Genomic DNA, 17,983 nt, shown 5'->3' with positions numbered 1-17,983 from the left:
GAATTTACTTTGGTTGTTTTGTGCAAAGTCTTAGTTTTGTGATATGGCCTTTACAACTATCTCATGTAATGCTATTGTATTGTTTTTTGCCTACTGAAGTATTATATACTGGGTATTTATGAGGTTTTATGATCTCAGTTTTGATAAATCCTGGTGAGAAGTTCCTAGCCAACTTGGGTTAGGAAATGACAAATGAGTGCCACTTTGTTATTATTTTTTAATTTCATGGAAGTAGTTAATGGAGGTGTCGGGACTGGGAATGGCAGTAGCATCTGGGAATGATGGAAACTTGCAGATTTCTGGGTGCTAATAAGTAAACTGAAAAAAATATATTGATACCATGGTTGGGTTTTTTTTTCCTTCTTATTCCTGGTCTTTGGGTCACTATATAAATATGTATCACAGAGCATGCTTACTTTATCTCAGAAATCAGGAAGAATTCTTGGTAAGCACTAACTTGTCCCCAGTTTTAGAAAAGGCAGACAAAAATACTGTTTTGGTGAAAAATTAAGCACAAATTTTATTTTGAAGTTTCTGAGAGTAGATTCCTACAAAAAGGCTACCTGTGTGCTGATAGATAACCTGGTTATCTGGTATTCTAACAAAGGGAGGACACTGCTAAACAGATACAGCCAGATTGGTTCCTAACATAGCTTCAGCAATGATGTTGGGTTCTGTTGAGTCAGTTTTGCTGTCTTGCTTGGACCCTTTTGTGACCAGTTAGAAACTTTTGTACTCTTCCAGTTCTGGATTTAAGGAAAGTCTGGGCCAAAGGATGTCATGTTTTGTTTTGTTTTGTTTTGTTTCCCTGAGTCATGATGTTGAACTAAATGTGCCCGTAGGCTTCAAAGTAGGCTGATTAAGTAAAATTCAAATGAATAAAAGTTTTGTAACTATAGTAGCACTTACTAAGTGTCTAATATGTGCCAGGCTATTTTAATAGAGTTAATAGATTTTTAAATTTATTTTTAGGTTAAGGAAAGCATTTCTGAGCAGAGAGATTGTCTAATTTGTAACATGATAATCTTCTAGTATTTTGAAAGGGTGACTGCAAGTGAATGTAAAATTGGTTTCCCAGAAGTTTCTTCTGAGTATATAGAGGGAAATTTGTTATTTTCCTGGGTAAAGAAAATAGTAGAAATTCCATATTTTAACAGGTAGAAATTGTTTTGTCCAAGAAATTCTAAGGAGCATTTTAAGGAAATGATCATGTTTATGTATGTGAAGACACTTCTTATGAAATGTTTCCTAAAATATTTCAAACTTTATTTACCCCTTTTGTTCTTGTGTTGTATTTCCATCTAAAAGCTAGTTTGTTTTTTAAAACAGTTTAAATATCTGACACAACAATGTCATTATAGGATTTGCCTACTTACCTACATTTTAGTATAAAATTTTGGATTTGATTCCCAAATTAATGACAAAATGATATGTGTATGTTGAATTAAGTCTTAATTCCCTAAGAGTGAAGACCTTGTTAGTGAGGAGAGTGCCACAAGAATAATATAAGGGATTCTAGATTGAGAAACAGGCCATTATTGAAATAATTTGAAAATTAAGTTTTCAAACTTAAGGAATATTTTGTGTTATGTGTTAACTTTTTTCTTATTAATTTTTTTTTTCAACGTTTATTTATTTTTGGGACAAAGAGAGACAGAGCATGAACAGGGGAGGGGCAGAGAGAGAGGGAGACACAGAATTGGAAACAGGCTCCAGGCTCTGAGCCATCAGCCCAGAGCCCGACGCGGGGCTCAAACTCACAGACCACGAGATCGTGACCTGGCTGAAGTCGGACGCTTAACCGACTGCGCCACCCAGGCGCCCCATGTGTTAACTTTTTTCTTAAGGAACACAGTATTACAGGATATTATGGAATAAATTAAATATTTTAAGTAGCTTGCAAGGTTACTCAAGTAAAGACAAAATAAAGCAACTCTAATGTTAGTTGTGTGACAGCATTAGAATCTGTTTTTAAATAACTTTTTATCCCTAGTGCTTGGTACATAAGAGACAGTAAATAAATGTTTGAATGAGTGAATAAGATTTCTTTTATTCAATCATTATTTAAAATTTATGTCAGAACTCAAACTTACCAATAAATTTTTAACTTCATTATGTTGTTAGCTAAAAATTTACTATCCTTTTTAGTGGAGCTACACAGATCCATCTCATTAATGATACTACTGAGAGTAAACTGGAATGAGTCCCAGCTTCTTAAAAACATAAATGTGTTTTGGGAGTGGGCTGGTGGACTTGAGGACAGATGTAGGGAAACCCTGACACATGCAGTGTGATTTAGTTAGTAGAAGGAAGAGGTGAGGAAATTTACTTGTTTCTAGCTTGTCTTGTCTTGGCTTCCATTATGATGTGGTAGTATACTGGTTACGAGGATGGACTTTAGAGTCAGTGAAACAGAATTTGAGTTCTGGTCTTTCCGCTTATTAGCTGAATGATTTGGGATAAGGTGTTTCACACCTTAAAGCCTCTTTGTTATTCTCTCTAAAATGATGATAATACCAATCTCAAGAAGCAGTTTAATATCTCCTACAGTACTTCACAGATTTGTGTGACAAATTGCTTTTGAAAAATGGAAGCTGTTATTTATATTACCCCTCTGACTTTTTGGTCTGCTTCACTGCCTTTTCTTCTAGCTGCCCTTTAAATGTGGGTAATTCTAAATGACTCCTTCCCACCCCACCCCCAGCAGTATCTATGTATGAAAACTTTCTTTTGCATTGCTTCAACTAAGTAATCTACTCTCTTCTGTTTTCTGTGTTCTGAAATTCTAGGTCTGATTCCAGCTACCCTTTGGACAGCTGCACAAGTTAAATAATAGCAAACTTTGTATCCAGTATTGAACACATGATTATTCCCCATTTTGTTTCTCCTCTATGTTTTCTGCCTTGAGCCATTATCTTCCACTTGGTTATCTAAACTAGAATTTTTAGATTCCCCTTTGGCTTTTATAAAATGTCAAGTTGGTGATTTAGAGCTCGTCATTTTTAATACTTGTCAGTTTCAATAATGTCTTGAATTTATCCCCTTCAGGTCCGAGTCTCCTGCTGGGACAAATGCTGTGATAATCCAAACACTGCTTTTCTTGCCATTCCATTCTCTCCTCCTATTGCCACTCCCCATTCCCCACACTAGAGAGGCCAAACAGAACACTAATATGTTTCTTTGTGGTAACTCCCATCTCTGTTTTCCTGCCCTAAGCACTCATCATTGAATTCTGTTGACTAGGATGTAGTAGGCCAGCAAGAAATACTTTGGTTTTAAAGGAATTATTATATAATAAGATAATATAACAAGATTTGGAGGATATATTTTGTCATTAGTCAATATGTCTCTCTGTATATCTGTATAAATACCCTAATGTAAACTTAAATATTTGGTTTTGACCAAGTAAACTGTGCCAGAATTGAAAGAATTTTAATACAATGAGAACTAACTAAAGTGTCTATTCTTTTAAAAAGGTATCATCAATATTCATTTAATATCTCTTCTACATGTAATAGTCTTTAATTCTAACTTGAATAAACAGAATAAATAGAAGAATGAACCCCTCATTAAAGATACAAGTAAGCCATGCTTTGATATATTTGAAAAGTATTTGAAATAGGTTAAGTGCTGGCAGGGAATTGCATTAGCACTAATGACCTACTTAAACTGGTTTAAATTTCCTTTTAGTTTATACCTAAATAACATAAATTCATGGTAATGAGCCAAATAGTTCGGAAGAATTTAAGATGAAAAGTGGGTGTATCTCCTACCCACTATTTCCCACCCTAGTCATATTTCTCAGAAGGAACGTCTTATAAGTAATATGCTTGTTCTTTTATAAATTCATTTGCCAGTGTTAGACAATGCCTATTATAAATTCTCTTCTACAGAAGATGATAATTGAGCTCATTCGATTTCTTGCTCCTTACTTACTCTCCCTTCTTCTTGATATTTGATAGTTTTGTTGTTAATATTTTTGGATCATTGGTTACTTCCTTTTTGAACTTCACATAGTACAGTTCTCTGTTTTTATGCCCTCACCCTTGGTCATTTATACTTTAATGCTGTCAAAATTGTTAGTGCTTTCTTTTGTTTATGAAACCATAAAATGTTCTGAGACTGATTTCTGTGCTGATTCCAAAAATTACCTAGTAAAGACCTGAGTGCTTAGTTTGTATTCTTCATTCCATTGTCACATTGGACTTAAAATAATTTATTTATGTTTATATCTATAATATATTTAGCATTAAAGTAAAATGGATTCTTTCATCCAGAATTATTTTGTAGTTAAATTTGTTTCATAGGTATATCATGATTTCTGGACTTACAGTTATGTGCCTTGATAGAATTCTTAAAATTTATCCATCCTGATAATCATATCACCTATGTAAGCTTTCCTTTTTGTATGGAGCCCACTCTTCTATAACCTGCTGTCTTCTGACTCTTCTGTGGACAGTTTGCTTACGTCTGCTGCAAAGCTTTCATCTTGGGACATCTTCTCTTTGTTGTCCCAAGTATAATGGTTTTTACCTGGGCTTTTATATGAAGTTTTCACAGAATTTGGGAATCCCCTGATACTGTGTACAGAATTTGAATGTGAGTGTATTTTTTGGCTTTCATTGTATTCTCAGGGTTGATTCCTATGATCCCAAAACACATGTGCTTTGAAATCACTTTATTTTGTGAATTTTGTGTACTATATATTCTAATTATACTAAACTCTAATCATAACCTCTTCAGCTCATTGATGCTCTCTGTTTTCCTACAAATGAGACTGCTAATGAGCATTATACTGGGGTTTTCCCCATGGAGATGCATTCCTGGCATTTGCAATCATCTTTCTATTTTCCTCAAATTTCTTAGTTATATCTTGCCCTTAGTGATAGTTTTTTAGCTATCTTCCAAACTGTTCCTTTGGCTGCAATGTTGGTTATGATGCCCTTCCTAATAACAGGATATTACCAATATGTAATCACTTGTTGATCTTTAATTTTTATTTTCTTGGTTATTTGTTTGAAGGGAGCTTCAGCTACTTTTAGCCTGGTACCCTTTGAGCACCGTTAGTATGGTTTCTTTCTGTTTATCATGGCTGCCCTGGTCTTACCTTTTGTCAGATCAAAAAATTTTTGCTAAGATGCAGAGTAAAAGGCGACAAAAGAAACTATAGTGGAGTAAATAAGAGATGTTGCAAAAACACTTACTCTTCTTTATTCTTCTTCCTAGCAGTCATCTTGGGCTAAAAATGTTTTAAATATGTATACTAATGGTCTTTAGCCAAAAATAAATAGGATAGTATACGGTATTAGTCCTCTGTGTAGTGTTAGATAGAATGCAGAACATGGGAAAATATATTTAAGTGCTTTTTAAAAAATGTTTATTATTTTAAACAACATTTTTTTAATGTTTGTTTATTTTTGAGACAGAGAATGAGACAGAGTGTGAGTGGGGGAGGGCCAGAGAAAGGGAGACACAGAATCGGAAGCAGGCTCCAGGCTCTGAGCTTTCAGCACAGAGCCTGACGTGGGGCTCAAACCATGAACCGTGAGAATATGACCTGAGCCGAAATCGGACGCCCAACCGACTGAGCCACCCAGGCGCCCCAATGTTTATTTTTGAGAGAGAGAGAAAGAGAGAGAGACACTGACTGAGTGCGAGCAGGGAAGGGGCAGACAGAGAGGGAGACACAGAATCTGAAGCAGGCTGCAGGCTCTGAGCTATCAGCACAGAGCCCAACGTGGGGCTCGAACTCATGGACCGTGGGATCATGACCTGAGCCAAAGTCAGACACTTAACTGACTGAGCCACCCAGACGCCCCTAAGTGCTTATTTTTTAAGGAGTATTTTATTTTGGGAGAGTATGTGTATACTTTCATGGCACAAATTGGCCATGCTTTCCTTAGCCTTGAGATCTATGTTTATGCTGTTTTCACTATATGGAAAAATACTTGCCTCCCATATTCTTTCATTAGGCTAACTTCTACTTGTCTTTTGGGTTTATCCTCAGATGTCACCATTTCAGAGAAACTTTCTTTAACCCTTTCAAGTTAGGTTAAGTGCTGCATGTATAGTTCCCTCCATTTATCATTCATTCACTTATTTAAAACATTTGTTGAGTGCTATCTGCATAGTCCTGTTATGGGAGAGGGGATCCAGCAGTGAATAACTAAATCAAATTACAGTTCTTGTAGAGCTTACGTTCTTTTGGATAAAGAGAGACAAAAAAAGAATATGAATGTAATATCAGGTAGAGATGAGTTTTAAAAAGAACAAAACAGAGTGATAGTGGGGAGATACTTACTTAAGGTGACCAGGGAATGCCATACTGAGGAGAAGGATATTTGCAGTCATTGAGATTAGAGCTGATAGTGGCTTGGGCCAGAATGGTAGAGGTGAGAAATGTTCAGATTCTGAATTACTTTGAAGATAGCCATGAAATGTTCAGATTCTGAAAATGTATTTTGAAGATAGAGTCTACAGTAATTTGCTGATCCATTGGTATGGGGTACATGAGACTATGAGAGATGACCCCAAGATTTTGGCTTGAACAGATCTCAAGATTTACTTGGGTAAGGACCCAAGATGAACAGGTTTGGGGTGGGCGCGGGCATAAAAGGGGATAGTACTCAACAACTCAATATTAGATATGTTCAATATGTCTAAATATTAGAAATCTGAGTGGAGATTTTGAGTAGCCAAGTATACGTATTAAGTCTAGAGCACAGGCTGACATGAAACAGAAGTTGAAATGGAATTGAGTGTTTTAAGAGAGAGGGGGAATGGCATAATCATTGAGAATGAGAGAATGAATTGACAGTAAAAATTGGCAGTGAAAATGGTGTCGTGTTGCTACTCAGTTATGGTTTATGGTCATGAATTCAGGTTGAGATCAAGTCAGCATATGTATATGCTTTCTCTTATTGTGGGTTTTATCAGGCAGTCATGATGGAGAAAGAGATAAGGGAGTAATCCAGTGATGGGCCACTCAGTCTTAAAATGGTTAAAAAGGTATTATGGCATGAGAAGGCAAGTGACAGGAAAAAAATGGTAGGATAAATGGATCGGAGGTGCTTCTGAGTTCCAAGAATTGATGAGGATGTAAGGTATTAGGAGGGTATTACAGGTCTTAAGTGGGAGTTATTCATAGATGCCAGTTTACCTTGTTTCCAAATCTCCCAAGAACAACATATAAACAAAAAGGTCAGGAAGAAGCCAAGAGAGTTTAAGCATAAACTTTATTCCTCTTTACAGGCCTGCAAATTGAGGAAATTTAACATGAGCCACCACACTGTCAATATGTAAGAAAAATAATCCCTGGGAGCCCTCTTTATTTTAGGGTATCCTTTAACTTTCCCCATCTTCCTCACCATCCTCACTACCTTTAGAAGCTCTGACCATTCTTGTGGTCTTTCTCAAACTGGGAAGGGGGAGGAATGTGTGTGTGTGCTTTAAACTTCTTTCATGTTATTACTAGTTGGTGAGGGTCTTTGTCTTGTATTATAAGCATTATAGTGTTTCACCATTTTTGAACCTTGCACCTAGAAGTTAATTGTGGTGTAACCAGCTTTTAAAACTGGATATTTACCTTAAAAAAAAAGGTGAGAGTTACCTGCATACTGACATGTACATCCTTCAGTAGACTATATACTCTTTTAGAGGCAAGGTCATCATTTTATTCACAGTTTTATCCCCAGCTCTTCTCATGATGCCTGATAATATAATAGGTTGGGATGTTTGTTGACTAAATGAATAATATATTTATGAATAAGTAAGTGAAATGTGGTATATCCATTTAATGGGATACTATTCAGCAATTAAAAGGAACACACTACTGATAGATGTTGTAGTATTGATGAACTCCAAAACATTGGGCTAAGTGAAAGAAGTCAGATGCAAAAAGCTACATATTGTGTGGTTCTATTTTATAGGAAATGTCTAGAAAAAGAAAATTTGTTGAGACAGAAAGTAGATCAGTAGTTGCTTGGTTCTGGGGGTAATGGGGGTAAGAGTGAGGTTAACTGTAAATAGGCACAAGGGAACTTCTTGGGATAATGGAAATGTTCTAAAACGATAGGGTTGGTGGTTGCACAACTCTAAATTTATGCAAAGTATTTAATTGTTCATTTATCATGGATGAATTTTATGTTATGTAAGCTACCTTTTTTAAGTGATTTATATTTTTATTTTTCAAATGTTTATTTTTGAGAGAGAGAGAGCATGCCACCCAGGCACCCCATAAACTGTATCTTAATAAAGCTATGAAAAACAATTTTCAGCAGCCAGAAGGGGTATTTTATTTTTTATTTTTTATTTTTTTAAGTTTATTTATTTATTTTGAGAGCACGCTTGCGTGAGCTTGAGTGAGAAAGGGGTAGAGAGACGGGGAGAGAAAGAATCCCAAGCAGGCTCCGTGTTGTCAACATGGATCCCCATGTGTGGCTTGAAATCACTAACCACAAGATCATGGCCTTAGCCAAAGTCAGATGCTGAGCCACCCAGGTGGTCCTGGAAGTATTTCAGAAAAAATGAAATGTATTCAGAAACTGTGAGATCATGACCTTAGCTGAAGTTGAGTGATTAACTGACTGAGCCACCCAGGCATCCAGAGAAATAAAAACTTTAAAAAGTAAGTAAGTATAACCATCAAGGACAGTTTAATGTTGACTTATTACCTTGATATGTCAGTAGCACCTGAGGCCATCTTGACATAAATAGTTCGGCATAATTATTGATTATAATGTTGACATCTAATCTGTAAGAAAAGATTGATTTTTTTCAGTGCCCAGGTTATGAAAGCAAGGTAATCACATATTAGAAAAATAAAAATTATTAAAAATGAATGTGAGGAACTAGCTTCATTTATATTGGAAAATGGTGCCATTATACAAAAATTACATTATCATTAACACAGTATACTACCTTTTATATAAATATGTTACACCAACCTCTCTTTACTCTAGGACCTATAATTAGTGATTTTTCTAGTACTAATGATAAAATTACAGTAGTTCACGAGTTTGTATTAATTTGACCATCCTGTAACCAGAAATCTTAAACTTTCAGGATCTTTTCAGGTGCAACTTAAGGTGCACAGGTGGTGAAATAGAGATTGTTTTAATTTGTGTTACTTATTGGTCTTTGTTTCAGTTACTTAGTACTATATAACAGATGACCCCAAATATTAGCTTAAAACAACAACTTATTTCTTTTTCTGTGGGTTCACTGGGCAGTTCTTGTGTTTGTCTCACCAGCCTTATGTCACAACTACATTTAGCTGGTGGGTTGGCTGGGGGGTGGGCCTAACTGAGATAGCAAGATACTGAGACTTTCTTCATGATATATCTGAGGCCTCTTCACACATGGCACTCAAGGGCAGTGTTCCAAAAAGAGCAAAATCAGAAGCTGCAAAGCCTCACGTTAAGAGTGTCATTGCTTCTGCTTTCTGTTGGTCAAAGCAAGTCACAAGGCCAGCTGAGATTGTAAGGGTGGGAAAAGAGAATGCTATTAATGGGAGGAGCAATAAAGTCCTATTACAAAAGTGGTATGCATAAACCTTTAATTTCTTTGCCTTTCTGTTCTTTAAAATATAAAACTCTGTTCTTTGGAATTAATTTAAACAGATGACTAGCAATACAAATTTGAAAAAATTTAATATATAAAATGAGGAGGTTGAATTAGAGGAGTTCTTGGAAGCTATAGTCTGATGAGGCTACAAATAAATACAAGTATTTTCTGAAAAGAAAATAGTTATAGCTTGGCTTGTTCCTATACTACTTTTGTATCATTGTATGGACACTTGAATGTTGAAGTATATCGAAGAGGTGTTTTAAACTTTGATGTCTCATTGACTTCATTTGGCATTTTGCCCTCTTTATGGTCTGTTTCTGTATCTGGAAAGTGAGGATAAAAATATACCTGGATTGGGAAGATAAAAGTTCTGGGTGGGGGTGGGGGGCGCCTCGGTGGCTTAGTTGGTTAAGCATTGGACTTGACCTCAGCTCAGGTCTTGATCTCAGGGTGGTGAGTTCAGGCCCCACACTGGTCTCTGCTGAGCGTGAAGCCTGCTTAAAAAAATAAGATGTTCTGGACACAGATGGGAGTGATAGTTGTACAACAATGTTAGTATATTTTTAAGTGTGAACTACACATTTCAAAATGGCTGAAATTGTTAAAGTAGATTCTGTGTTATGTATATTTTATTGCTGTAAAAAACATGTACCTTGAAGAGTATGAGGATTAGATTCAGTAACAAATTTTAAATACTCAGTCATGCTTAATTACTAGGCAGGTGTTAAGGATACTTCCCTGAAATTTATTTACTACCCTTTGCTCAGAAAAATGCATTTATGAAATACTACCAATAGAATCATTTTGTATATGATAGAAGGAGAATCCTACGAAATGTTATGAACCTTTTTTTTAAAATGAGTACTCTTGGGGCACCTGGCCGGCTCAGTTGGTGGAACCCACAACTCTTGATCTTGGCATTGTAGGTTTGAGTCCCATGCTGGGTGTAGAGGTTACTTAAAAATAAAATCTTTAAAAAAGTAAAATGAGTACTCTTTGTGCTGATTTGGATTTTCAGGTAATCTTAGATTTGCTTATATTGGATCGAGTATGCCATTCTTTTTAGACGCTTCTTGTTTCCTTGTTTTATGCTTTTCTATCCTGGAAGGACATAATAAAATATTTTGCCCAAATTTGGGGATTTATTCCAGGGATTAAATCACCAGTCTGTGTTAGGATACATAAACTCATTTGAGACATGAGTTGATACCTGCTATTGCATTCATTTATAATCAGCAATGCAATTTAAAAATTGACTATGATTTTTACATTGAGAATCTTGATGATTGGAAATTAATTGATAGATTAATTGTACATCCTACTATGTGCTGGTATTCTTGATGTTGGAGATATAGCAGAGAGTGTTACAAACCTTCTTGCTCCGTGGATTTAAATTCAAGTTGGGTTTTTAGATAACAAACAGTTAATGGAAATAAACACATACTTTGATTTGGTGATAAGTGGTAGGAAGAAATAAAAAGCAGGATAAGCAGTTAAAGAGCAAGGAGGAAAGGAGACTATTTTATTTTTATGTTTAATATTTAAAAAAAAATTTTAAGCTTATATATAGAGAGAAAGAACACGAGTGGGGTAGGGACAGAGAGAGAGAGAGACAGAGACAGAGACAGAGACAGAGACAGAGAGAATTCCAAGCAGGCTCCACGCTGTCAGTGCAGAGCCCAGTGTGGGACTCCACTCACGAACTGCGAGATCATGACCTGAGTCAAGATCAAGAGTCAGATGCTTAACCAACTGAGCCACTCATGAGCCCCAAAAGGAGACTGTTTTTTTTTTTTTTTGAACGAAAAGGTCTCACATGTTTATTACTGAACCAACCTACAGGTGCAGAAGCATCGTAACAGAGAAAAGTCAATTTCCTGATAAAACAGATCTACTGGTCAGGCAGTAGGGAGGGATGGAATAGAAACACCTGACTTTCAGGCAGCATAAACGTGTGCCATCTCATGTTCGATCCCTTACAGACCCAGCTTCATTCTTCTCCAATTCTGCCTCTTGGAGTTGTATCTGATTTTATTACCAGTTTCCATCCGAACCCACGGGGCAATGGGACGATTCTGCTTTTGTTTCTTGGCAAGGAATCGCTTGATCCTGAAAGTCTTGTGAGAAGACATGGAGAGAAGTGGCCAGCGGCACACACAAGGATGGCGTAGAAGAGGGAAAAAAAGCAAAAGGAGACTATTTTAGATAAGAGTGCTTAACAGTGGCTTCTCTGAAGAGAAGTGAGGGAGTGAGCTATGCAAACAAGTGGCAAAAACATCCCAGACTTGAGAAAGGAAGTGCAGAGGCTCTGAGGTGGGACCAACCTTGATGAATTTGATGAACAGAGGAGAAAGACCTGTAAGCTACTGAGTGAGGCTAAAGAAGTCAAAGATGAAGTTTGGAGAGCAGTTTGGAGGCTAGTGTAGTGGTCTAGATGAGAGTTAATGACAAAGGGTGGTAGCTGACAGTTCCTTTCATAAGAGGTTTACCCAAATACCTTCTCAGGACTCATATTTTTAAAAGTGTGGTTTAGAATATCATATTAAGAAACTGAACAAAGCCTTTTCTGAGACCAAACTTCTATACTTGGTTGTTACTGTTTTGTTTTTGAATTTTCATTTTTATTTTTTAAATTTGATTTAAATCCAAGTTAACATATAGTGTAAGAATGATTTCAGGAGTAGAATTTAGTGATTCATCACTTACATATAACACCCAGTGCTCATCCCAACAAGTGCCCTCCTTAATGCCCATCATGCATTTAGCCCATCCCCCACCCAGCACCCCTCCAGCAACCCTGTTCTGTTTTTAAGAGTCTATTATGGTTTGCCTTGCTCTCTCTTTTTATCTTATTTTTCCTTTCCTTCCCCTATGTTCATCTGTTTTATTTCTTAAATTCTACATTTGAGTGAAATATATTTGTCTTTCTCGGACTGACTTATTTCACTTAGCATAATACACTGTAGTTCCATTCACGCTGTTGCAAATGGCAAGATTTCATTCTTTTTGACCACTGAGTAATATTCCATTGTGTGTGTGTGTGTGTGTGTGTGTGTGTGTGTGTGTGTGTTTATATGTACACATCTTCTTTATCCATTCATCAGTCGATGGATATTTGGGCTCTTTTCATACTTTGGCTTTTGTTGATAGTGCTGCTATAAACATTGGGATACATGTGCCCCTATGAATCAGCATTTTTGTATCCTTTGGATAAATACCTAATAGAGCAATTGCTGGGTTGTACGGTAATTCTGTTTTAAAAATTTTTTTTTTCAACATTTATTTTATTTTTGGGACAGAGAGAGACAGAGCATGAACGGGGGAGGGGCAGAGAGAGAGGGAGACACAGAATCGGAAACAGGCTCCAGGCTCTGAGCCATCAGCCCAGAGCCTGACGCGGGGCTCGAACTCGCGGACCGTGAGATCGTGACCTGGCTGAAGTCGGACGCTTAACCGACTGCGCCACCCAGGCGCCCCGGTAATTCTGTTTTTAAATTTTTGAGGAACATCCATACTGTTTCCAAAGTGGCTGTCCCAGTTTGCATTTCAACCAGCAATGCAAAAGGGTCCCCTTTCTCCGCATCCTTGTGAATATCTCTTGTTTCCTGTTTTGTCAGTTTTAGCCATTCTGACAGATGTGAGGTGGTATCTCATTGTAGTTTTGATTTGTATTTCCCTGATGATGAGTGATGTTGGGCATCTTTTCACATGTCTGTTAGCCATCTGAATGTCTTCTTTGGAAAAGTGCCTGTTCATGTCTTTCCCTCATGTCTTCACTGGATTATTTGTTTTTTGGGTGTTGAGTTTGATAAGTTCTTTATAGATTTTGGATACTAACCCTTTATCTGACATTTTCTCCCATTCCATTGGTTGCCTTTTAATTTTGTTGATTGTTTCTTTTGCTGTGCAGCAGCTTTTTATCTTGAGGTCCTAATAGTTCATGTTTGCTTTTGTTTCCCTTGCCTCTGGAGATAGGTTGAGTAAGAAGTTGCTGCAGCTGAGGTCAAAGAGGTTGCTGCCTGTTTTCTCCTCTACGATTTTCATGGTTTCCTGTCTTACATTTAGGTCTTTCATCCATTTTGAGTATACATTTCTGTATGGTATAAGGAAGTTGTCCAGGTTCATTCTTTTGCATGTCGCTGTACTGTTTTCCCACCGCCATTTGCTGAAGAGACTTGTCTTTTTTCCATTGGATATTCTTTCCTGCTTTGTCAAAGATTAGTTAACTACATAGTTGTGTGTCCATTTCTTGGTTCTCTATTCTGTTCCATTGATCTATGTTTCTGTTTTTGTGCCAGTACCATACTGTCTTGATGATTACACCTTTGTAATACAGCTTGAAGTCCGGACTTGTGATGCCTCCAGCTTTGGTTTTCTTTTTCAGGATTGCTTTGGCTATTTGGGTTCCATACTGTACTTGGTTTTTAAAAGGAACAAAATACTAGCATAATTTAGATCAAGAAAAATAGTTTATTATGCATAAGCAGTTTTGACAATGAAAGAACAGAATACTTGAAATAGGTGAATAAAGAACTGTAGCCACATTTCTTTGAAAATTAGTGAGTTGCCATCTTAGGCATTGGTTCTTTATTGTAATTTGCCAGTAATTTTTCTTTGAAAGAGTAAAAACTAGTAAATACTACATTTCAGTGAATTTTTTAGATACTTATTTTGTGTGTAAAATGCTTCTTAATTTGACAAAGATTGATAACCAACATTTTTCAGTGCAAAGATACGATGTTTTTATGATCTGTGTTGCTAATGTTTTTCCTGTTTGTTTTCGGTTTTTACATATTTTTTACTTTGAATGTTAAGAATAAGGATCCATGGTTTGAAATTTAGTGAAAGCATTGTACAAATATTTTGCTAATGTATATAGTTAATCTAAGTATCCAAAATAATGCTTTTAAAGTATTAATGAATAGAATCAGTTCTCAGAATTACACTTTTCTAATTCTGTTCTGTTACATCAAACAATTTATTATTGATCTATATTGTTTAGCTATTTCCTGCTTTTTGTTTACTATAAAACAATGAGATGATGAACCTAAAATTAAATACATTTAGTAGTATCTACTCTCTTTCACTTTAAGAACTAAAAGGTACCATTCTTTTTTTGTGGTTGAAGTCTTAAAGTTGTAGACACTTTTGTTCTTTGTTGTTACAATTGATCTCTTTCATACAGAACTTTATGGAATTTATTGTCATTAAATAGGGAATATAATTGGGACGACTGAGTGAGATACTTGTAGAGCATTTGGAACAATGCCTGGCAAGGAGTGTGTGCTCATGTAATACCAGCTCTTACTAGAAGTACTATGAGTAGTACTAAATTATTTAAAATAGCTTTTTTTTTGTTTTGAAGAAATGGTTTGTTTAGCCTCCTTTGCCATTTAACTAATATTGAATGAATAGCTTCTGGGTGCCAGGAACTGTCAGATGTTCTCATGTACATTATTTTGGCTAATGATGAGAGTATTAGGCTCTAATGGTTAAGTCAGTTAGTCTTGGTTGTTCAATAAGAGGTAGGCTTTCTAGCAAAATTTGTCATCTGTCATTGACATAAAAACCTTTTAAATTTGTCATAATCTCTCCTCTGATAGATGTTTATGTTGGATACTTTTTTATGTTCAGAGCAATGTGATATGGGCTGTGGAGATTGAAAAAAATGAGTTTGGTACACTGTCTTATAGTGCTGGAGAAAGCTGTGATACAGGGTAGAAAATGATACTGTTAGAAATTATACACATTTAGAAGAGAGAGCTAATACTTGCATTCAGGGAAGAAGTTTAATCAGGCATGGTTTTTGAAGATAGGTTAACATTTAAACTGAGTAGTTTGGGGATAGTAGGATTTGGACATCTCAGTAGAGGAAACAAATATGAGATGTGTATAGAAAATAGGGAATAGTTTGTTTTAGGTACTGTGTATGAAATGAATGTAGGGGAAATTTTAGATTGGGAAGGTAAATTTTATTTAGAACCAAATTGTGTAAGGCCTTGAAAACTTGACTGTTTTGAATTCAGACATTTGTTAGTGGAGTGAATGTTTTTAGTCACTGTAGAGTCTAGTTACATATGGTTTGGGGGAAATAAAGTTGAATGAGAAATTTAGACTGAGATTTTATTACTAAAAAGGGAGGTGGTGACCATACAGAATGGTAGAAAGGACAGTTCTTTTACATTCTGTGGGCATTAGGTTCTTAATATGTAAAATAAAATGTGTGTAAAAGATCATTAAGGCCATAATGAGATGGTGACTCTGTTTTTTTTTGTTTTTTTTTTGTTTTTTTTTGGTCCAAACTAGGATGCTGAAATTGAAAGGAGGTACTATTAATAATTAAGCCCAGTAGCAACTGAGTTATACTGTTGCTTCTTATGAGTGTACTTTACCTATTATATTTCAAAACTCAAATTTAAAGTACTGAAAAGCAAAAAAAAAAAAAAAAAAAGACTAAGTCATCAATCATAAATGTTTATTGTTGAACTTAAAGGTAAAGGTAATATAATCTGAGGAAATAGAATCTTTTAAAATTTATTAATTTAGTTCTAGTTGAAGTATAGTTGACACAGTGTTACATTAGTTTCAGGTGTATAACAGTAATTCCACAAGTTTATATGTTAATACTACGTTCACCACAAGTGTAGCTACCACCTGTCACCATACAATGCTGTTGTAACACCACTGACAATATTCCCTATGCTATACTTTTTATTCCCCTAACTTACTCATTCCATAACTGGAAGCCTGTGTCTCCCACTCCCCTTCACCCATTTTGTCCACTTGACACCCCCAGAAAATAGTCATTTTTGTATAAATATCTGCTTGATGAGTGGTAATGATTAAAAATGTGCATATAAACATGGAAGTGTTTTGAAACAGATACATTGTTGAAAATAAAGTCAGTTACTCATAGATAAAGCTAAAACCAGTTACACATCACTGTAAGTATACACTTTAATATGTCTGGCATTATGAGGAAATAATGAGGTACTTCATTTACACATTTTCTTTTTTTTTTTTTTTTTTAATTTTTTTTTTTCAACGTTTTATTTTATTTTTGGGACAGAGAGAGACAGAGCATGAACGGGGGAGGGGCAGAGAGAGAGGGAGACACAGAATCGGAAACAGGCTCCAGGCTCTGAGCCGTCAGCCCAGAGCCTGATGCGGGGCTCGAACTCACGGACCGCGAGATCGTGACCTGGCTGAAGTCGGACGCTTAACCAACTGCGCCACCCAGGCGCCCCTTCATTTACACATTTTCTAGACATAATTCTTTAAATGTCTTCAGGGACTGCAGTCTTTAGGGTAGTTTACCCTATATTAGATGGGTCTACTAGACTGCTATACTTGCTATTTTAAACTGTCTTGTCAGAATTTTTTTTGAATTTTCCCTTGATGTTGCACTCACTGCTGTAAATTTTATGGCTTATCATAATGGTTCAGTACAATTATGTAGAGGGGCACCTCTTCCCCAACTCTCCTGTATAAGTAAGAACTGTATGAGGGCCTCAAAATTATGTGGACTTTGACAGCAATTTTGTTACTTCAAACCACTTTTCCGTATTCTAGTTTTCTCACATTCTAGACAAGTGATTCTCAGACATTTAGTGTGCATTCAGATCACCTGAGTATTTTGTTAAAAGGCAAATTCTCATTCAGTAGATCTTCCTTGGGCCTGAGATTCTGCTTTTCTAATCAGCTCCTAAATGATGTGGAGTTGCTCTTCTGTGGACTATACTGAGAATATCAAGGTTCTAGAAGGTTTATTGGAATTCTGTCAGTCTTATGATACAGGATGTTAAATGTGGCTGGATTCTTCCAGAACTTACAGTTTTGAAAAGAAAACCTAGGGCTTTTTAAATTAATAATGCAGTTGATTGGATAATATTTATCTTTTATATTCACGTTTCCCTCTTTCATGTTTACCAGTGTCTTAACTCTAGTTTTGCTTCTTTCTCATTTCTTTTTTTGTTGTTGTGGTTTTTTGCTTTTGTTTAACGTATTATTGTGTTTTGTGGATCTGGTCAGGGAACCGTTACTGTATTTTATGTTTGTATCTACATTTTATTTTGCATGCTTAACGTGGCTTTGCCTGGATGTTCTTTTTGGTAAGTTCCAAACTTATAAAGCATATTGTTTTTTTGTAGTGTTAAGTCACAGTGTTTATCATCCTTTTTTTTCCTCTCACTTCTGGTAATGTGATCATGCTCTCATGAGTTGTTTTTAATTTTTTTAAAGAGTTCATTTGATACCTTTCCCTAACATTTTCCAGTTTTCCTTAATAGTAGTGCAGTTTGGTACTAATCTGCTTTGATTGGTTTTATAGCCTCACACTGTCAGTTGCTGATCACTGTTAGCAGTTGCTATGTCAAGTATTTTGGTTTTTTTTAAAAAGCCTTAATCATCTAGAGAT

General features: G+C 35.9%; 2 protein-coding genes across 7 annotated transcripts in view; one reads left to right on the top strand and one right to left on the bottom strand.

The window, feature by feature from the left end:
- Window positions 1–17,983, top strand: part of NCKAP1 (NCK associated protein 1) — a 111,325-nt gene that overhangs the window by 21,363 nt on the left and 71,979 nt on the right. The gene's annotated exons all lie outside the window — the stretch shown is intronic.
- On the bottom strand, window positions 11,469–11,737 carry LOC122481536 (60S ribosomal protein L39-like). The gene has a single exon (XM_043577234.1). The coding sequence runs from the start codon at window positions 11,697–11,699 to the stop codon at window positions 11,544–11,546; it is 156 nt and encodes a 51-aa protein (XP_043433169.1). The 5' UTR covers window positions 11,700–11,737; the 3' UTR covers window positions 11,469–11,543.

This window comes from Prionailurus bengalensis, chromosome C1 (assembly GCF_016509475.1).
Source record: "Prionailurus bengalensis isolate Pbe53 chromosome C1, Fcat_Pben_1.1_paternal_pri, whole genome shotgun sequence".
NCBI lineage: Eukaryota > Metazoa > Chordata > Mammalia > Carnivora > Felidae > Prionailurus > Prionailurus bengalensis.
Note: the sequence above shows the minus strand (reverse complement) of the source record. Positions and strands in the feature narration are given on the sequence as shown.